This window comes from Schistocerca serialis, chromosome 4 (assembly GCF_023864345.2).
Source record: "Schistocerca serialis cubense isolate TAMUIC-IGC-003099 chromosome 4, iqSchSeri2.2, whole genome shotgun sequence".
In the NCBI taxonomy this organism is placed as follows: domain Eukaryota; kingdom Metazoa; phylum Arthropoda; class Insecta; order Orthoptera; family Acrididae; genus Schistocerca; species Schistocerca serialis.
The window spans coordinates 95471084-95494769 of NC_064641.1; the positions used below are offsets into that span (position 1 = coordinate 95471084).

Sequence of the window (23686 nt, forward strand, 5' to 3'; positions counted from 1 at the left end):
GAATAAATTACAACAGCCACTGCCTGACAGTCTATTGTTCTAATGTTAATGTCCATTTTTTTTAAAAATTTAATCGTCCCTGTAATTAAAATATCTACTCCTTCTCGTTTTCCACATCCATCTCTTTTATAAACACTGTATATCTTTGAATTGTATCCGCTGTGTTTGTTGAAACCAATTTCCGCAAATATAAGCTACCGATATGTGGTTGCTGCTAACCTCCAGATAAAGACTTCCTCTGTTCAACATTAGTGACCGTGTATTCTACTGGAGTACTTTAAAAGCCATTGTCAGATTTGGAGAAGCGTTCAACGCATTACGTATACAACTTGTGTCGTTACCATGCTTGTTTCGTTTTTAAGAGACAGAAAGATCTGCATAATTAAAGCAGAAAGGCTGTTAATGGCAGTTTATCGTTCTGTATTAAATGTTGCCAGAGGAGGAGGAGTATACAGATTGTTTCATACTGAAATCTATGGACCCTAAAATTCATGCAACATATCAGAATAAACTAACTTGTATGCTGAAGGTAAATGGTTTACTATTTCAAGTCCTGGAAGCTGGAACCGACTTAACTATATGTTTAGTTCCCGGCTGTAACCTTGAAACGTCCCCTGCCATTTGCCTAGTGAATGACGTTTCACACATTGCTTTGTATATATTTGCTCATTTCGTTTAATATCCAGCTTCTAGCTGCACTGCAGCATTGGTTAAAATAAAATTTAATAGATGTACTAACGTAAATATTTTCTGTCTACAGATCCATTAAACAACAATTTTGTGACCCACTTCCAAGAAAACGAGAGAACATAAATAGACATTTCCCTTCACAGGAATTGCATAAATAATTTTTTTACGATTTGGTAACTTTTCTGCTAGAGTAAGTTATTGTGATGCATCACTCTAGTTTAAGATGTGACATGGGTATTAAACAAGGCCATTTTGACTGTAATATTTTTTCTGCTTGAGCTATGTCATGTTTAAAAATAAGTTATTGCATTTGCTGCTACTGTTTGCCAGGCATAGTGCTACTAAATTTCACTTTACATTGCTCTGTTAAGCCAGTTTTACTACTGATTTATCTTTATTGTTTGCTGCTCATTGCCTTATATTAGTTGTAATATTGCTGCTTGCTTTGCCAATTTGAATTTTTTTGTCATTGCTGTTTGTGTTAACTGTTTTGTGCTGCTGCATTGCCTCGTCCCTTAGTTTAGCATCTGAGCTCAATAGATTTAAGTTAGCTTAAGAGGGGTTAGACTATATAAGAGAATGAGTTGCGATGAATTGGAAGAAATGCATTGAGAAGTCATACGAAAAAAGTACAGAAAGCAGGTATAGATAGGACTTTTTGGAAATAATGATGAACGAAGGGAGATCTCCGAGAAGTAAAGAAAGTTTTGTTTGCAAAATACTGCAGTAAAAGAAACCCTGTCCTTTCCTTGTATTATCCCACAATGTGTTTGTGTTCCCTTGTGTATTTGTGTTTTTCCTGTCTTTATGTGTTTAGCTGATGTTGTTATGTTGTAGAATTTTTCTAATACTATGTTATTTACTTTGTAAAGATGTTTAAACATTATTTGTTCTGTTTTGTTTTAATGCTCATGTGTGAAGCTGATGTTTCAAAAGTTATTCTGATCTTTTATTTATTTACTTATGTCATAATTCCGGTAACACTGATGTATATGTCTATTTCTATTCTTTTGTAAAGCCTGTGCTACAAGTGTTATCTGTATTGTTATGTTCTTTAATGATGTATTTTGTACCTTTGTAATTGTATTCTTATGTTATAAAATTGTAATTGACACCAGTTCATCATATTATTAACTTGTGAGTTCCATTTCACTGCATACGTTTCTGTTGGTCATAGTATATGGACAATATGTGAGAAGTAGGGACTGTTAGTGTATGCACGTGTGTTAATAATTCAGCAAGGGACTGGATAACAGCATTGCTGGTTCTAAGGACAATTCCAAAAACCTTGTGAGTGCACAAGTGGTGGTTATGGACTTGCTATATTGTCCGCAAGACTCTTCGATGGTGATTGTGCACCTGCACAGTCGCAGCAGATGGCTGCTGGCCATCTCTACAAGGAGTACAGTGGGTCTGCATCTTTGATGACCCACCAATACCATTATTTCTACAAGGACTGCAGTGGGTCTGCACCTCTGGTGGCCCAACAATACCGTAACTTCTACCAGGGCTACAGTGGGTCTGCTCTGTGATGACCTACTTACCAATATTCTTCAAAACGTCGAATTACTCTGCTGTGGGTTTGCTCTGTTGTGGCCCATTACCAGTCAGCATGTCAAGAGTCAGCACTGTCTTTCCGTTGGAAGGACAACACTACTTCTTCAAGACTGCATGGAAATCCACTACTTCCGTGTGCATTGTCTTTTACTGCTCAGACTTTGAGAAAAGAAACGGCAGTTTTACTGTGATGAATGATCAGGACTCTCTGTATGGACTGTGAGAAAACCTTAGCTTTTGACCAACATTGTATTAATAAGTGTGTGCATTTGATATCTTTCTTACTGTAATTATGAAAAAAATTTTTCAAATCTGTATTGGCCAGTGCCCAAAACAATTTGTAAAATTTTTTGGTGGGGAGCATGGGGGCTATGTAAGTAGGCTGTTTAGGTTTTTATATTGGTAACGCCACGTAGCGCTCTGTATGAAAATCACTGGCTGTGCTGTGTGCAGTCTGTGGCTAGTTTGCATTGTTGTCTGCCATTGTAGTGTTGGGCAGCTGGATGTTAACAGCACATAGCATGGCCGTTAGAGGTGAGCCGCCAGCAGTGGTTGATGCGAGGAGAGAAATGGCGGAGTTTTGAAATTTGTAAGACTGAATGTTTTTATATGTCCCCCCCCCCCATGAACCATGGACCTTGCCGTTGGTGGGGAGGCTTGCGTGCCTCAGCGATACAGATGGCTGTACCGTAGGTGCAACCACAACGGAGGGGTATCTGTTGAGAGGCCAGACAAACGTGTGGTTCCTGAAGAGGGGCAGCAGCCTTTTCAGTAGTTGCAGGGGCAACAGTCTGTATGATTGACTGATCTGGCCTTGTAACATTAACCAAAACGGCTTTGCTGTGCTGGTACTGCGAACGGCTGAAAGCAAGGGGAAACTACAGCCGTAATTTTTCCCGAGGACATGCAGCTTTACTGTATGATTAAATGATGATGGCGTCCTCTTGGGTAAAATATTCCGGAGGTAAAATAGTCCCCCATTCGGATCTCCGGGCAGGGACTACTCAAGAGGACGTCGTTATCAGGAGAAAGAAAACTGGCGTTCTACGGATCGGAGCGTGGAGTGTCAGATCCCTTAATCGGGCAGGTAGGTTAGAAAATTTAAAAAGGGAAATGGATAGGTTAAAGTTAGATATAGTGGGAATTAGTGAAGTTCGGTGGCAGGAGGAACAAGACTTTTGGTCAGGTGATTACAGGGTTATAAATACAAAATCAAATAGGGGTAATGCAGGAGTAGGTTTAATAATGAATAAAAAAATAGGAGTGCGGGTAAGCTACTACAAACAGCATAGCAAACGCATTATTGTGGCCAAGATAGACACAAAGCCCATGCCTACTACAGTAGTACAAGTTTATATGCCATCTAGCTCTGCAGATGATGAAGAAATTGATGAAATGTATGACGAGATAAAAGAAATTATTCAGGTAGTGAAGGGAGACGAAAATTTAATAGTCATGGGTGACTGGAATTCGTCAGTAGGAAAAGGGAGAGAAGGAAACATAGTAGGTGAATATGGATTGGGGGGAAGAAATGAAAGAGGAAGCCGCCTTGTAGAATTTTGCACAGAGCATAACTTAATCATAGCTAACACTTGGTTCAAGAATCATAAAAGAAGGTTGTATACCTGGAAGAATCCTGGAGATACTAAAAGGTATCAGATAGATTATATAATGGTAAGACAGAGATTTAGGAACCAGGTTTTAAATTGTAAGACATTTCCAGGGGCAGATGTGGATTCTGACCACAATCTATTGGTTATGAACTGCAGATTGAAACGGAAGAAACTGCAAAAAGGTGGGAATTTAAGGAGATGGGACCTGGATAAACTGAAAGAACCAGAGGTTGTAGAGAGTTTGAGGGAGAGCATAAGGGAACAATTGACAGGAATGGGGGAAAGAAATACAGTAGAAGAAGAATGGGTAGCTCTGAGGGATGAAGTAGTGAAGGCAGCAGACGATCAAGTATGTAAAAAGACGAGGGCTAATAGAAATCCTTGAGTAACAGAAGAAATATTGAATTTAATTGATGAAAGGAGAAAATATAAAAATGCAGTAAATGAAGCAGGCAAAAAGAAATACAAACGTCTCAAAAATGAGATCGACAGGAAGTGCAAAATGGCTAAGCAGGGATGGCTAGAGGACAAACGAAAGGATGTAGAGGCTTGTCTCATTAGGGGTAAGATAGATACTGCCTACAGGAAAATTAAAGAGACCTTTGGAGAGAAGAGAACCACTTGTATGAATATCAAGAGCTCAGATGGAAACCCAGTTCTAAGCAAAGAAGGGAAGGCAGAAAGGTGGAAGGAGTATGTAGAGGGTTTATACAAGGGCGATGTACTTGAGGACAATATTATGGAAATGGAAGAGGATGTAGATGAAGACGAAATGGGAGATAAGATACTGCGTGAAGAGTTTGACTGAGCACTGAAAGACCTGAGTCGAAACAAGGCCCCGGGAATAGACAACGTTCCATTAGAACTACTGATGGCCTTGGGAGAGCCAGTCATGACAAAACTCTACCATCTGGTGAGCAAGATGTATGAGTCAGGCGAAATACCCTCAAGAAGAATATAATAATTCCAATCCCAAAGAAAGCAGGTGTTGACAGATGTGAAAATTACCGAACTATCAGTTTAACAAGTCACAGCTGCAAAATACTAACGCGAATTCTTTACAGACGAATGGAAAAACTGGTAGAAGCGGACCTCGGGGAAGATCAGTTTGGATTCCGTAGAAATGTTGGAACACGTGAGGCAATACTAACCTTACGACTTATCTTAGAAGAAAGATTAAGAAAAGGCAAACCTACGTTTCTAGCATTTGGAGACTTAGAGAAAGCTTTTGACAATGTTAACTGGAATACTCTCTTTCAAATACTGAAGGTGGCAGGGGTAAAATACAGGGAGCGAAAGGCTATTTACAATTTATACAGAAACCAGATGGCAGTTATAAGGGTCGAGGGGCATGAAAGGGAAGCAGGGGTTGGGAAAGGAGTGAGACAGGGTTGTAGCCTGTCCCCGATGTTATTCAATCTGTATATTGAGCAAGCAGTATAGGAAACAAAAGAAAAATTCGGAGTAGGTATTAAAATTCATGGAGAAGAAGTAAAAACTTTGAGGTTTGCCGATGACATTGTAATTCTGTCAGAGACAGCAAAGGACTTGGAAGAGCAGTTGAATGGAATGGACAATGTCTTGAAAGGAGGATATAAGATGAACATCAACAAAAGCAAAACAAGGGTAATGGAATGTAGTCAAATCAAATCGGGTGAAGCTGAGGGAATTAGATTAGGAAATGAGACACTTAAAGTAGTAAAGGAATTTTGCTATTTAGGGAGTAAAATAACTGATGATGGTCGAAGTAGAGAGGATATAAAATGTAGACTGGCAATGGCAAGGAAATCGTTTCTGAAGAAGAGAAATTTGTTCTCATCGAGTATAGATTTAAGTGTCAGGAAGTCGTTTCTGAAATTATTTGTATGGAGTGTAGCCATGTATGGAAGTGAAACATGGACGATAACTAGTTTGGACAAGAAGAGAATAGAAGCTTTCGAAATGTGGTGCTACTGAAGAACGCTGAAGATAAGGTGGGTAGATCACGTAACTAATGAGGAGGTATTGAATAGGATTGGGGAGAAGAGAAGTTTGTGGCACAACTTGACTAGAAGAAGGGATCGGTTGGTAGGACATGTTTTGAGGCATCAAGGGATCACAAATTTAGCATTGGAGGGCAGCGTGGAGGGTAAAAATCGTAGAGGGAGACCAAGAGATGAATACACTAAGCAGATTCAGAAGGATGTAGGTTGCAGTAGGTACTGGGAGATGAAGAACCTTGCGCAGGATGGAGTAGCATGGAGAGCTGCATCAAACCAGTCTGAGGACTGAAGACCACAACAACAACAAGACTGAATGTCATGAACTGCTATGTATATTATGATTTTTCAACACTATTAAGGTAAATACATTTTTTTTTCTCTATTAAAATTTTTCATATGCTAACTATGCCTATTAGTAGTTAGTGCCTTCAGTAGTTTGAATCTTTTATTTAGCTGGCAGTAGTGGTGCTCGCTGTATCGCAGTAGTTCGAGTAACGAAGATTTTTGGTGAGGTAAGTGATTTGTGAAAGGTATAGGTTAATGTTAGTCAGGGCCATTCTTTTGTAGAGATTTTTGAAAGTCAGATTGCGTTGCACTGCAAATATTGTGTGTCAGTTTAAGCACAGTCTTGTATAATATTTCAAAGGGGACGTTTCAACCTTTTGTCCGTCATGTTTAGACCTGCTAGTTTCTCATATACTTTAGGAGAGTCGCTAGAAGAGAGCTCACCGGAGAAACGTCACCAGTAAACTACGCAAATGATGGTCACCGTGACGAGACGACGTTTGCGTAACAAGCGCTGTAGGATCCGTTGCGCATTGCTTCCATGTGTTGCTCGTAGAGTGAGCAACAGCGATCAGTGGCGACGTGGCTTCCGTTGCAATGAAATCACTTGCGATCTCCGGGACGTGAGCACTGCGAGGTTTCATCAGCTCCCGCCCATTTGGCGCAGAGAGCGGTACTTCGACACTGCGAACTTAAATAAGAATAACTGAGGCAATTGCGACGTTGCAAAACAGACGACTTACGGTTCAACAGGGCATCGCATACCTTACAAATATACATACTGAGGAAATTGCTTAGATTTAAATGTTACAACACATATTGGCGTGGGAGTACTTTCACTCTCAATTTTTCATTACTTTTTTCGTGAACATTCATACGTCATATACTAAAAATTCCCACCTTATTTCTGCAAGGATATACTCGTGGAATAACTCAATAACAACATCACGGCTAGCTCTCCATCTCTTTGTTAGGAAATTATGGACACAAGCATCCACATTTTTCTCTCAAAAAGCAACAATAAAACGTATATGTTTTGCGAACTGCCCAGTTTTGGTTGCAAAAAAAATATGTGTGAAATCTTGTGGGACTTAACTGCTAAGGTCATCAGTCCCTAAGCTTACACACTACTTAACCTAAATCATCCTAAGGACAAACACACACACCCATGCCCGAGGGAGGACTCGAACCTCCGCCGGGACCAGCCGCACAGTCCATGACTGCAGCGGCTTAAACCGCTCGGCTAATAACGCGCGGCTTTTTGGTTGCAATTTTATATCTGTTTCTCCCAATAACTAAGGTACGAACAATTTAATGACTTAAGTTATTTTCTGTAAACAACTTTCTACAGAGGACCTCGGATGTAATTTTCCTACATCACCATTTCCTCCCTCTACAAAGACACCATAGGGACCCATGTCTGTTGGTTTATATCTATTATCTTTACTAGCGTATTTTTCTTTTGCTAATAAACGTGTTATGTCCTCTGCGAGGAACTAATGTGGGCACTGGATTGCTCACGTCTTTACGACTAACAGACATTTGGGAAGTAGGATACACATTACCATTCCCAACTCCTGTATTTAACTTCATGTTATTCTCCACGTTTACAGCTCCCACAGTTTATGCGACATTATCAATATCCACCGTACCTACATCCCCTTCAACATTCCTACTGCGCTTTTTACTTGCCTTTGCCTTCTTCGATGCAGTTGCTTTCGGAGCTCTTAGCTGTTGGCCTGACGGTGATCGATGCCTTGCCTTTTATCTCTGGACATTGTTTCTCAGACACTGAGGCGACACATTCGAAAATGATTAATGCTGGTCCATCTCCATTTGATCGTTCTGGGACAGTGATCTTCAGAGCACATTTAGATTGTACCCAATTGATGATATTCTGTAATTACCACTGTTGAAGGATGGTGCATCAAAACTGTTTCGATATCTGGACACGTATGCAAAGCTATAGCCGACCTTTGGCATGTGTCGACTGGGATCTCATTTTTATTCGTCTTTATTTTCCATTTTAAAAGATATCTGATGAGCGAAATCTCCCAGCGACGATAGTTTAACAGTTATTGCTTACGATTTATCAGTAAGACATACCGAAGTTTTACTAAGAACGCTTGGTAACAGTTCCACGAAACATTTGTTGGAAACGGTGCCAGCCACCTCGCCGATCACAAGCCTCAACTGCAAGCAACTAATCTTTCGATATGTGTCGTTACCTGCTTTGTCGAGAAGATTTTTTTTTTTTACTGCAGGCACACAGTCTAAGGTCTAACTGTTAATAATGAATCAATCTGTCTCAATATTGTTGAGCGCGAGAGGAAAACATCGTTATTTCGTTGTTAACCGAAGATTTAAAATTAGTTTTGTTTATTACGCTGTAATTTCGGTAATTTTTGTTAGTGTTATCGTTGGCGGTCCTGTGTAATCTCTGGCTGTTTCGCAATATTTTGTGCCTCTTTTTTCTTGATTGATAATTCCAATTCAGTTTTTTATGTATTTTCTTTTTGTATTTTAGGTCGATTTGTCCATTCAGCATTTTTATGGATAGTTTTGTATACGTAAACAGATTTAATGAGCCATTTGGTCTCGAACACAAAAAATACATCAAAACCTATATTGAATTTATCAGTGAAGAAAGAGGATAGAGACACAAAATATTACGAAGCATCCAGAGGCTACACAGGACTACCAATCATACCACTAACAAAAATCACCGAAACGACAGCATTATAAACAAAACTAACTGTATCTACACAATATCCCTGGTACATCAATCAAATAAGATGTCACATAATTATAGCTCTATAGAAAAGGAAGAAAATCTGAAAAACTTATCAGGTAAAAAGTCATATCTAGTATAAGTAATCGTTGTTACTCCAAGAACCACGGTAACCTGTGGATGTCAAACCCATCTGACGTTATTACATACTAATGTTTTCTGTTTGACAGTAACGTATAATTTAGAGATATGCACTATTTTCTTATAGGTAACTGACGCTATCTATTTGCCGTAATAGGCCTATAAAGAATAAAACGATCAGACTTAGCAGGGGTTTTGGAATTGTAATTATATTACAGCATGAAAATAGATAAACAATGTAGTGGGCCTAAAAGACTATAGATTAAGGAATATAATTTCATACAGTATGAATTATGTAATCAACTTGAAATTAACAGGAAATTTTCACAGAAATTTACAAGAAGCATTGGCCCGTTTCAAGGCTACCGTGTAAATAACGTTTTGTGCAGTAAATGTGCCATGTGCGTGCCATGATGTAATTAAACGTCACTGAACTACATTGTACTCGACGCACTGTCTCGCCCACATTCACGCAAAGTACCAAGTATACTTGTTAAATGCATAGATAAGTATTTGTAATAAAAACTTAATAACGGTCCGTAAAGTAAATGATTTTGGTCTCCTTCAGTAGAATATACGAGATACTTACATTATCTTGTTAACGGAAAGTAAGTAATTGGTTAAAAAACACAGGTTTCTATGGCATGTAATATTTCTACTATATATTGAAAGGATGATGTGTGATTCCCTTATTATGATTACTCTTCCGAGAGCGTACTCAATCCCCGTTGCTAACGGAGTTGCTTGCTGCGTTGTCTTGTTCCATTTCTAACCATTGGTTTGTGCATAACTGTAAGGCGCGGCACTGAAACAGCAGGAAACCAGAGAGTACATTTTAACATGCAGAACTGAAATTCGGTTGAAGCCTGGTAGTGTTATTAAACTGTGAAATAGTGATTTTTTGTGGAAAGTGCATGTAAATTTCCTGAAAGAACTGAAGTACTGGCGACTGTTTCTCAGAGTGCCACAAATTAAGTAGTGTGTTTCTCGCGAGTAAACTCATAATGATCTCCCAATCTCCTGTAGTTTTGTAATATTATACCTATGGAATTACCGTTCAAAGACGGTGAATTTATGATGGTATTTTTACCTGTTTCCTTCATCAATATAAATGAAGTCCTGTTTTTCTAATCCTAAAAACAGTGCAATAGCGTATGGTCCGAAACTTATTTAAAACTCGTAGAAGCGATAGATGCTGCCATAAAATAATGCAATTCGATTAGTTACTATCTCATTTTCCAACAACAGTATTAATGAAAACAGTAGTCCACACTGCCACGGAACTTTTTTTAAAAAGAATCGCGTTTGATATAAATGTGAATTACACTCGAAAGCTTCTCGAATATGCATTGTTATCTTTGACGTCAATCATTTAGAGAATCGATCTCCCACATATAAAACCTCGTGTTCCATGCAATGATATAACTTTGAAGGTACATTCACTGGTATACACCGAGCAGACAAAAGTCATGGGAAACCACCTAATATCGTGTAGGACCTCCTTTTGCCAGCATAGTGTAGCAACTCGACGTGGCGAGTCGTTGAAAGATCCCTGCTGAAATATCGAGCAATATTGCCTCTATAGCAGTCTGTAATTGCTAAAGTGTTGCCGGTGGAAGATTTTGTACACGAACTGGCCTCCGACAGATGTTCGGTAGGATTACTGTCGGGCGATCTGGGTGGTCAAATCATTCGCTCGAATTATCTGGAATGTTCTTCAAGCTAACGCGAACTATTATGGCCCGTATTATGGTGCATCGCGTTTTGGGAACTTGCAGTACACGAATGGTTGCAAGTGGTTGCCATGTAGCCGAATATCACCATTTCGGGTCAATGATCGGTTCATTTGGGGCAGAGGATCCAGTCTGTTTCATAAACACAGTCAACACCATTATGGAGCCACCACCAGCTTGCACAGTGCCATGTTGACAACTTGGGTGCATGACCTTATCGGGTCTGTGCCCTACCATCAGCTTTTACCACCTGAAATCGGAACTCATGTGAGAAGGCCACAATTTTCCAGTAGTCATGGATTCAATCGATAGGTCAAGAGCCCAGAAAAGGCGCTGCAGGCGATACCACGCTGTTATCAAAGGCACTGACGGGGTCGTCTGCTGCTGTAACCTATAAACGCCAATTTTCGCCGAACTGTCCCAACGGATGCGATCTTAGTACATCCCGCATTGATTTCTGAGATTATTTCACGCATTGTTGCTTGTCTGTTAGCACTGACAAACTCTACGCAAACGCCGCTACTCTCGGGCGTTAAGTGAAGGACGCCGGCCACTGCGTTGTCCGTGGTGAGAGGTAATGCCTCAAATTTGATATTCTCGGCACGCTCTTGACATGTGCACCTCGGAATTTTGAATTTCCTAACGATTTCCGAAATGGAATGTCCCAACCACCTAACTCCAACTACCATTCCGCGTTCAGAGTTAACTGGGTACAAATGACAGCTTCGCTAGTGCACTGCCCCTTTATACACTGAGTACGCGGTACTACCGCTATCTGAACAAGTGCACATCGCTGTTCCGTGACTTTTGTCTCTTCAGTGAATGTGCATACCGTCTGTAAAATGTGTGGCGAATAGAGTTGTTAGTAAAGAAGTAATTAATTAAAACATAATACCTGATACTGCGGTTTTGCTGCATAATTAGGTAAAATGTAGTAAATGACAAACTTATTTTCTTTCATAATTTTTTGGGGTATATCACAGAGAAAAAGATTAATCAAGGTTTGAAATTATGTGTAAAGTTTGTTGTAAGTCGCTAAGTTCTCTATTTCTCGAATATTGGATGAGTACAGGCCGCAAAATTTGTGAAACTTTAGTACTTCTCTTGTTTGGTAATGAACAATATGTTACTGCTCTTTATGCTGATTATGAGTTCAGTTTTTAAATTCGATCAATAACTGTATGAAATACTGAAACCCAATTTTTTTTTTGCCTTTGGAAGTCTTTCGATACAAAACCTGCAACTGAGGCTGTGCCGCGGGTTAGCCATTTAGTAATATGGTTCACTGAAGTCATGTCGATGGTAGTCCCACTACCGATGAATTCAATGGATCAAGGTTGTAGTAATACACCATTGCTCCAGTAAATGGTTCCTATTCTCATGTACAGCTTCAGCAATCTGGATATCCTGCAAATATAGGAATATGACTGCTGTCGTCGATGCATACATAGCCCGAAAGGTCGTCCATGTATTTTATATCACTCTTACGCTTTAAACTTCATTTCCTTGAGGAATACTATTATATAACTTAACAATATTTACTAATATTGAAATCGGGCGATTTCGGAGGCCAGAGAGGATGTGTAACTACATCTTCATGCTAACATAAAAATTAGAGCCATTTTACTTACGATATTTACATTATTGAAAACACCGTCTCCTATTATGAAACTTGCCTACTGTACTCAGCATTGATATGTAAAATGATTTCACACGCATTTCATAACTCCTGTTATACGTATGTAGGGGTTACAGAGGAGTCTTAATAGATAAGGTTTTGATAAGAAAGCAATGTCCGAAAATGTATCTTTTTGATGTTAAATAAACACATCAAAAAACGTTTTGCATCACCTTGGTTGTTACAGCTCCGGAACCTGTACAGAAAATTGAAATAGAGAACAACATAAACAACATTTCTGCCCTTTTTATTGCTCATGAAAACCACACATTGCATGTTGTACAACCATACAGCGAGACCTTCAGAGGTGGTCGTCCAAATTGCTGTACACAAAAATACCCGTAATACCCAGCAGCACGTCCTCTTGCATTGACGCATGCCTGTATACGTCCTGGCATACTATACACAAGTTCGTCAAAGCACTGTTGGTTCAGGTTGTCCCACTCCTCAGCGGCGATTCGGCGTAGGTCCTTCAGAGTCCATAAACAGCCCTTTTCAATCTATCACAGGCATATCCGATAGAGTTCACGTATGGAGAACATGCTGGCCACTCTAGTCGAGCGATGTCGTTATCCTGAAGGAAGTCATTCACAAGATGTACACAATAGGGGCGCGAATTGTCGTCCTTCAAAACGAATGCCTCGGCTATATGCTACCCATATTGTTTCACTATCGGTCGGAAAATGGCATTCACGTATCGTACAGCCGTTCCGGAGCCTTCCATGACCACCATCGGCGTATGTTATCACTGAGTATACCATCCTGACTGAATGAATAAAACAAAGCACTAGGCTTTTACTAGAAATATTGACCCTTGGACAATGTGTCTAATAGCATATTTTAAACACGACAGTATGTCAACTTAGGCACTGTATAACATTAAAATACATGGTAATGGCAACTTGAAGCCGAAATCATGATCGTGTAAATGTAACACTCCAAAAAAAAAAAAAAAAAAAAAACGACTAATGGCGGTACTTACTTAAAAGAAATATGTTATGACGGTGGCCCTACATTATGAAAAAATTACACATGACACATTATAGGATGCCCACCAATAGATGGTGCACCCCCCCACCAGCATCAACATAGGTACGTATTCCCGCATGCCAACGATCGTAAAGGTGCCGAATGGTATCATGCGATAGATTATTCCTAGCATCTTGTACGTATCGTTGCATTTTTTCCGGCAGTGTATAATATTTGGAAGAAGACTGGTTGGTATTTACAAGAAGTCAACAAACCTTAGCATAAGTAACAGTGTAAATGCAGTCACCTGACGAAATATCAGCAGCTTTAGAAGAATTTTCGCGGCCGCATTCTCTCGAGATTTCTGAACATTTTATACTCCGTCAATAGACACTACACAGACTGCATTAAAGATGAGAAAGTTACCTCCAGAAACGTGTTACTTTTACCAACGCCTTCATGTTACTGGGTATTAATTGTCCATGTTTGTTTTTATTAGATCTAGCTCTTCGACATGGAACGCAGAATTACACCAACAAATAGAGCATCGTCTTTTATTAATCCGTTTAGTGTACATACATACCTCTGATATTACTTCGGTTACTCTGCGCATGCGTTGCTCATACGGTATTTCTTCATCCATTCGCAGCATGGCCTGAAACACAAGAGACGGGAAGCTATTGAAGTAAAAATTCAAATATGTGGAAACACATGTCAATTGAGAAAACACGCTACAAATAGGTTTTCCTTATCGGAAGCCGATTTTGTGACAAAATGAATACGATTTCCCGTAATTCACATGCTACGAAGAAGAATTCATTTTAACTTCTTTTCTGTTGGTTACTGTGTGGCTCTGTCCTCAGACTTTATAAGAATCTCAGGTAAATTTCGAACAGTAGGATTTAACTTGCAGAGAAATTAGCGTAACAGAAACTTTTTTGGGTTTAGTGAACCACACATGAACAGGCTATTCGAGATGAAGTACCTGCTCCGATACGACAATGATAGGAAGGAAATTTGAATATCCAGGAGATCCATCCCGCCATTCACATTAAGACTAAGATGGCCCAGTGTTCCCGAATGAGATTCTAGTATCTTAACTAATGGTAGCAAACGGTATAGAAAAAATAAGGCAAACGAAGCCAACAAAGATTCTTGATAGATTTCATTAGGCTTGAAAACACGTTTAGCAGCGCAAGAGCTTACACACATCTTTCATTAAAAAGAGCCTACGTCTCAAATACAATGAACATTAACACAAGTAATCCCGAAAGGAGGTCTTGCGAATAGGTAACTATTCCCCAGTAACTAGAAACCGCATCACAGGCATTAGCATGAAGAGTCATCAAACACAAAAAAATTAATTACAACTATAAGCGTAAAAACATATAATCCTTCTTGCAAACGGCAACACCGTTTCTTTTTCCATATAGGGTACTTTACTATCGGGAGGGATAGTGTATTATTGCGCTACAATTTCCGGTGCAGACTAGCTGTAACCCCCTATTGCCCTCAATCGTTTGTTACATGTATACTGACAGAAAAAAATCGCAAGACCAACGAGTTGTGCAACATTAACGAAAGTCGGCAGGCGAGTTTCTACATCGCGAGGATGATGTCTATCCATATTTTGCGCCTGTTGCTCTGTAAGATACAAACCAGCTTTGCTTTAAAAAGACGCTGTAACGGTGGTGAGCATAAGACACCTTTGAGAATGGATTTGGTGAACTGATTTGAATAAAGAAAACCTTTAAGGGGCTCCGGAACGCCCTATACTTGCAATGTTAAAATAACGCTTATAAATTACATCTTTCCTCACAAAGTATTTGAGGTAGGAAGTTGAACTTTTTACAGATTATTTATTGGTATATGGGCTACAACTTAACACAGGGATTTTACAAAATTTTAGTTCAGTTATTAAAGATGATTTTTTCAATTGTAATGAAAATTCACAACATTTTTTTGCAATTTTTTATTTATATATTCAAAAATATGCAGTTTTTTTGGAAAAAGGCTGTGTTAAATTATGCAGAAGGTACTGTGTAACAACTACTGAAAGTTTGAAACAAATATGTTTGGAAGATCCTTAGAAAACATGTAATTAGTATGAGAAAATAAAAGTTTTGGGAATCGAGCGAAAAAGATTGGATTAACTTTTTAGTGCAGTCCAGGTCCATAGGATGGATTATCTTCATCCTCTGCAGACTCCTCCTCCAGCTTCCTCTTGTTCCTCCTCCTGTTTACTCTTGCTTGTATTTCTAGACTCTTTACAGCCCTGTCTGCAGCCCGAAGGCGTTCCTTGTCTAAAGTAAACATCGCTCGTTGTTGTGTTCGTAGATTTTGCTACCATTTTCTTCAGTTACAGTTACTGCAACACTGTTCCAAAAGGTGGTCATGTATGAACACTTATCACATTTCAGTTGTATTTCACTAGCAAGTCCTACGTGCTTTATTATGGAGAGTTCCAAACCAACTTCACTACAATGAATACATCTTACACAGTTTGAAAAAATTCCTTTGAGAACCGACATATCAAATATTTCATTCACATCCGATTCCCCCATAAAACATTCATAGTTTTCACTCATTGAACCAAGCTTCTTCTGTGAAGTATTTTCTTTCCGACTTTGACTGCTATGGGCAGGTGTACTTGAGAGGTTAAGTTCACTCACTTGGTTATCGTCTTTATTGTTTACAGTAATGACACATACCTTTGGCTTTCCAACATTTCTCCTTTTCTTAAAAGCCTTCAGAGGATTTCTAATAACTTTACTTTTACTCATTATTATACTTCAACAAAACAGAGACTCAAGAAACAGAATTAATTACGAATATTTTCGAGATAACGACAGAGTAAATAAACATGAAACAATCGACAATCACACGAGCGATATATATTGAACCATCACAGGTTAGCCACAACACATACTTTATCTCACATCACTAAAATGTACCTGATGAACACGGACGTTAATAATAACACCATTTGACAGCAGTTTAACAGCGCCACAGTGGGTCACGCCCATGTAGAACACATTTCAAAAAAAAATTAAAAATAGTTGTAGTCTTCGGAATTGAATAAATTATATATCTATTAAAAGGTAATAGTCTGCAGATTCAGAAAACGCAAAAGAGTAAAAATTGAACTTTTCATGATTTTGAGTCTTTCCGGGGCCCCTTAAGGCGACAAAGAAGCCACTATCAACAACACAGTAAGTTTGAATGTGGTCTTGTTATAGGGTTACGAGCAGCTGGACATTTCTTCTGTGATACTGCAGAAAGACTTGGCAGGAATGTGGTCACTATAAATGATTGCTGACAACTGTGGTCACGACAATGTAGAGTCGCAATAAGACTGGGTCGTGGACGGCCCGTGGCTCTACCGAGAAAGAAGACGTCGTGTTCGCCGCATGGCCCTGGCGCATTGTACTGCATCTACAGCAGCAATTTGAGCAGCAATCAATACCACACTGACACAATTAACTGTCACAAATCGGTTACTTCAAGGATAGTTCGAAGCCAGATGCCTTGTAGCGTGCTTTCCACTGACCCCAAACCACCGCCTCTTGCGATTACAGTGGTGTGAAGCGAGACCTTACTGGAGCTCAGGGTGGAGGTCATTTGTGTCTTCTGATGAAAGCTAGCTCTGGTCGGTGCCAGTGACGGCTGTGTGTTGGTTAGAAGGAGGCCAGTTGAATGCCTCCAACTAATCTGTCTGCATGCTAGAAACACTGGACCTAGACGTATGGTCCGAGGTGCGATTTCACATGGCAGCAGAAGTACCCTAGTGGTAACCCCACGCACGCTGACTGAAAATTTGCACGTCGATCGGGTGATTCGAGCTGTTTTCTATCGTACAGAACAGTATTCCGTCTGGTGTATACCAAGAGGATAACGGTCGCCCACATACCGCTGCTGTAACCCCACATGCTCTACAGTTCCACATAGTGTTGACATGTTGCCTTCACCTGCTCGATCACCAGATCTGTTTCCATTAGAGCACATACGGGACATCATCAGACTACAACTCCAGCGTCATCCACGACCAGCATTAACCGTCCGTGTATTGACCAACCAAGTGCGATAGGCATGGAACTCCATCCCGCAAACTGACATGGAGCGCCTGTACAGTGCAATGCATTCACGTTTGCAAGCTTGCGTACAATATTCTGATTCGTACACTTGTTATTAATGTACCAGCATTTCGCATTTGCGCCGGCTTTTCATGAGTTTACATTAACCTGTCATATTACAAGGTTAATCACTTAAAGATGTTGTCTAGACAAATCCATTCAGGAATTTTCATTACCCTACCTTAATTATTCTTCTGTCTTGCAATTTTTTCCTTCAGTGGGTTCTGGTTGTTATCTCCCTATAACTTGTGCCGTTTACTCCTCACTCAAGTCCCTTTGATGTTCCTACATACGTCCAGTCAGTCCAACACCTCCTAGTTAATTTTTTCTATGTATTATTTTCCTCGCTGAACCTGCAGAGATTCTTATTTGTTATATCAGCACTACAATTAATTTTCTTAGTACTCCAGCAAAACACCTCTGTCGCTTCGATTCCTTCACTGTTCATTAACCGCATCCATATAATACTGTAATGCAGTTGTGTATTCTGAGAACGTTAAGTCCTGTATCGCATATTAGCTGTCGTCTTTTGGTGAGCAACGTATTTTCTTCGTGTGTTAGTCTGCTTCTTCTATCCTCCTAGCTTTGTCATACGTCATTTTGTTTCCGATGTAACGGAATTCCTCAGCTTTGTCTATTTTGTGGATCCCAGTTTTGATGCTACGCGTGTCACATAATTTTTGCAGACCGTTACTACTTCGCTCTTCTTTGATTTCATCTCAGTCCATTACTCTGTGCTCAATATACTATCCCATCCACCACATGTTGCACTGTTATTTCACAGACAGCCGTGTCAACACCGAATCACATAACTGATGTCCTTCCCCCCCTGAGCATTGTTTTTAATTCTTTCATTGCTTCTTAGACTAGTTAGCTATAAATTTGTTTTCATTTTCAGGAGATACCTAGCAGTCATCGAAAGAATACATGGTATAAAGTACAAGTCTGTGGAAGGGCGGAAAAATAAATCGATAAGACAGATTTCTACATTCTGTTGTAATCCCTAGTGATTCCTCACATAAACCAACGGTTGACGTTACAGGATTCTGTACCACAGTTTGGACTGCTGGCACTTGAAGTTTCTTGTCGTGGACCTACAGTTTTTTTTCTTTTTTTGAAACATGAATTCCTTGCAAAAGCGTTATATTGCCAACACTATACCCATCAAAAAAGATAAGAATTAATAATTGGCTCTCGTACTTTGAAATGAGATAGATATCTTATACTGTATTTTGTGGTAATACAGAATAATACGCAAAGGGTATCTACACTATATTTATATGAGAAAAAGTACCACCATATCTTGCGAATGTCTTTATTCTGTCACACGACTAGTTTCGACAGCACATTACCGCTATCCTCAGGCCTCACCACTTCCGAAACACTATTTGACTTGCTTGGCGCATTTAATGTGGGCTAGTAAGAAGGCTGAGGCAACGGCCTTGCCGCATTGGATACACCGGTTCCCGTGAGATCACTAAAGTTAGGCGCTGTCGGGCACTTGGATGGGTGACCATCCACGCCGCCACGCGCTATTGCCATTTTTCCGGGCGCACTCAGCCTCGTGATGCCAATTGAGGAGCTACTCGACCGAATAGTAGCGGCTTCGGTCAAGAATACCATCATAACGACCGGGAGAGCGGTGTGCTGACCCCACGCGCCTCCTATCCGCATCTTCCTTTGAAGATGACACGGCAGTCGGATGGTCCCGGTGGGCCACTCGTGGCCTGAAGACGGAGTGTTAATTATGAGAATATGTTAAATACATAGTAAAAAAGATGAGGTAGAGTGTCAATGACGAAGGAGTTCGCATTATGCATACAGCCACATTCCTACATAAACACAAAAGGATCGTCCATAGTTACTATTGCTGGGTAATTTGGAAATATGCTTAACTCTTTTAATGAGAGTAGACAGCTGGAAATACTCGTATTTATCGTAAAATAGGTATGGATTGTTGATGAGTAATTTCGTGAATAATTTAGCCGAGACGACTATTTTTAAGTGCACATTTTTATTGTTTTTAATAATATTTTTTTAAAATATTCTACGTAAGTACACCGTAATATGTCTGTTTCGCTTAGAGGCAGAGAAAGATGTGTCACATTTTTAACCATCTCTTTAACCAGAGCAAGCCAGTGACAATAATTCCTCTGGATTAAATTTAACCAGATGACGAATAAATATATCTACGATAACTAAATAAATTGTACCGAAATGAAAATAATAATAATAATGATAATAATAAAATCATAACCAATAGATTTCTGCCGCGGAGGGGGAGGGGTATGAGATATTAAAGACTGTAGAATTCCAGCAGTAATCTGCTGATGGAGTAACACAGCACTATATTTTCGCCGACCTGTGGTGTCCAGAGCGAAGCTGCTGCCAGCTTTTACGAGAGCGCTGCGGAGAGCGACCCAACGCTATCGCATCAACGATTCATGGCAAGCAGGCCTCCGAAGAGCTGTTAACATTTGAAATACCGCAGGTCCTCGCCTGCGGGATTTCCAAAAGGGAACGCTGCTTTCCAAACAACATTATCGCAACATACTATGTGACGTACCCTTTTGGCCATTAAAACTACAACGTTACGAAGGAGGCATGCAACAAACGGCGAACTGGTGTGAAGTGTACTACGTGTTAGGGTATGCAAAGTAGGTAGTAACATTTCAGTGCCACGGCACAAAGTAGATAGGAGATATAGTTTCTATGTAAGAAAAATCCACGCAGGGTGATTCTCATTCAGAAATCGATTGTGAATGTTGTAATTTTTTGTGAAGAGATTTTTGTATACTTCGTATAATAAGGAAAAATTTCTGGCAGAACTTGTGGGAATTCGACAGGAGCCTGTGCCACGTCGAGACTGCGACTTAGCGTTCCATGTTACTCGAGATCCTATGACTGTCATGCGAACACAAATCGTTGGGTTCAGAAGAGCCACACTTAACGTCATGTAGGATCTCAAAGGCCCCACGGGACTAGCTCCAGTGAGGACCGACGTACTTAAAGCTTATTTTTGAAGATAACCAATGATACACTCATGGGTATAAAAATCCCATCACCCAGAATGATCTGTGTGAAATAAACAAAAATTGGTAGCGCCACTACGAGGATGCAAATAAGGTTTGCTTCACATGCGTTCTGTAATAGTCGTGAACGACGGTTACATTTGGCAACGGCCTTGCTGCAGTGGATACACCGGTTCCCGTCAGATCACCAAAGTTAAGCGCTGTCGGGCGTGGCCAGACCTTGGATGGGTAACCATCCGCAACACCATGAGCTGTTGCCATTTTTCGGGGCGCACTCAGCCTCATGATGCCAATTGAGGAGCTACTCGACCGATTAGTAGCGGCTCCGGTCATAGAAAACCATCATCACGACCGGGAGAGCGGTGTGCTGACTACACGACCCTCCTATCTGCATTCTCAGCTGAGGATGACACGGCGGTCGAATGGTCCCGTTGGGCCACTTGTGGCCTGAAGACCGAGCGTTGGCTACCTTTGGGATTGGACGTGGTGAGTTGATGTTAGGCAAGAATGCCTTTAAGGCGACAAAGACGCAATATCAGCGCCCCACTGAGTTTGAACGAGTTCGCGTAATAAGGCTACGAGAAGTTGCATGTTCCTTCTGCGATGTTGCAGAAAGACTTGGCAACAATGTAGCCACAACACATGATACCTGAGAACGAGAATGAACGGTCGCAAGAAGACCGGACACCGGACACCCACGTGACACGAGAGGAAAGACAATCGTGTTTGACATATGGTTCTTACGCTTCTTACTATACCCACAGCAGCAATTTGAGCATCAGCTGGAACTATAGTGACATAACGAAATGTTGCAAACCGGTTACTTCAAGGACAGCTCCGAGCCAGTTGAGCTGTAGTTTTCATTCCACTGACCCCAAACCACGGCCATTTGCATCTATAGCAATGTCAAGAGAGAGCTCATTCGAAGGCAGGGTGGATGTCTGTTGTGTATTCAGATGACAGCTGCTTCTGCTTGCGTGCCAGTGATGACCGTTAGTTAGTTAGATGGAGGCTAGTTCAAATGGTTCAAATGGGTCTGAGCACTATGGGACTTAACTTCTGAGGTCATCAGTCCCCTAGAACTTAGAACTACTTAAACCTAACTAACCTAAGGACATCAAACACATCCATGCCCGAGGCATGCGACCGTAGCGGTCGCGCGGCTCCAGACTGTAGGGCCTAGAACCGCTCGGCCACCCCGGCCGGCAGAATGACGCTAGTTGAGGGCCTTGAGGGCCTGCAACCATCCTGTCTGTATGCTAGACACACTGAACCTACACCTGAAATTATGATTTCGTGTGAAAGCAGGAGCACCCTCACTACAAATTTGTACGTGAATCTGGTGATTCGAACTGTTGTGCTGACGTTCATGAAGAACATTCAAAACTGGTTCAAATGGCTCTGAGCACTATGGGACTTAACATCTGAGGTCATCAGTCCCCTAGAACTTAGAACTACTTAAACCTAACTAACCTAAGGACATTACACACATCCATGCCCGAAGCAGGATTCGAACCTGCGACCGTAGCAGTCGCGCGGTTCCGGACTGAAGCGCGTAGAACCGCTCGGCCACCGTGGCCAGCAGAAGAACATTCCACGGGGTGTTTTCCACAACGCTCACCCACATACCTCTGTTGTAACCGATCATGCTGTACAGAGTGCTGACACGTTGCCTTAACGTCCTCGATAGCCAGATCTACCTCCATTCGAGTACTTATGAGGCATCATTGGACGACAACTCCAGCGTCATTCACCACAAACGTTAACCGTACATGTATTGACCTACGAAGTGCAACAGACATGGTACTCCATCCCAAAAACTGGCGTCCGGCACCTTTACAACACCAAGCATGCATGTTTGCATACGCGCATTCAACATTCTGGCCGTTAATTAATGTACCAGCAATTCACATTTACACAGGTTTTTCTCGGGATTAGAGTAACCTTTGAATTTTCAACTTAATTGCTTAAATACGTCACGTGGATAAATTTATTCCCGAAATTACAGTTATTCTACATTAATTATTTCTTGTGTTGGTAATTTATTTTCTGTCAGTGTACAATTTTATTTCTCTAAATTAGGCACTAGCAGATCCTTTGCATTTCGATTTTTTCAGCCACTATGTGACCACACTAAAACTCTAACCGCCACAGTTGACTTTATTATTCCGATTCGCATTTACCGACCACCGTGGTTACACACTAGGCCCGCATGCTTAAAAACGGTGCTTCCAGTCTCCGCATGGTTATCCAAATTCAGGTTTCCGCGATTTACCGAAAAGCGCTTTTGGAAAATGCTGCGAGGTTTCCTTTGAAAAATACACTGACGACCTCTTTTCCCACACTTCCCTACCCCGAGCTTGTGTCCCTTCATTGTCTCTCATGCATTAAACCCTTGTCTTCAATCCATTTACAGAGCGATGAGAAATCACAGTTTAGACACCTGAATAATTAAATGTTACGCTGTCTCTTTTTACCTTATAGACTGGCTACGTTGCAATGTATCAAGAATGTCATATCGTGGAGGCAAGTGCTGCTTCAACTCAACACCAAGTCGTTCTTATTTGTTTATGCTAGTTACCTTCATGGTGCTTTTCAGGCAGTTATCCCAAATCTTCCACGTACTGACACGTCAGGTATACACTTCAGCCACAGTTACAAATCCTTCTTTAGGAAAGAAAGTCGTTAATGCTCAAAAACTCGTTGTAGGATAATGTTTGGTGTTCATACACGATAAAGTTTTAGGCATCTGTTTAAGGAGTTAAGCATTTTGATTACTGATTCACAGCATATTTATTTTCACGAGAAGTTTGTTGTATATAATATAGTGCAATTTAAAAGTAACAATGGCGTACATAACTAAAATACCAGAAGGAAAAATGAAATTAATTACATCACGTTAAGGGTGTCTTTAGCAAAAAAAAGTAGTGCATAGTGCTGCAACCAAAATTGATGATCATTTGCCCAGTAACATTAAATATCTGAAAGAGAGCTACGAAATTTGAAAACGAGCTCAAAAGTTTCTCCTTGGCAACTCTTATTCCTTAGAAGAATTTCTGTTATTGTAATGTGAAAAGGACATAGGTAGGAATTAATGGCTCATATCTGTTAGTTAAAAAAAAAAAATAATCAAGTAGGTGAT

The 23686-nt window shown here is 40.4% G+C and overlaps 1 protein-coding gene and 1 pseudogene across 1 annotated transcript in view; one reads left to right on the top strand and one right to left on the bottom strand.

Moving 5' to 3' along the window:
• Nucleotides 1-23686, bottom strand: part of LOC126474286 (protein white-like) — a 237604-nt gene that overhangs the window by 186605 nt on the left and 27313 nt on the right. Inside the window, exon 3 of the mRNA XM_050101750.1 lies at nt 13963-14034. Within this exon, the coding sequence (XP_049957707.1) occupies nt 13963-14034 (72 nt within the window). The remainder of the gene's footprint in view (nt 1-13962; nt 14035-23686) is intronic.
• On the top strand, nt 20687-20804 carry LOC126476806 (5S ribosomal RNA; annotated as a pseudogene).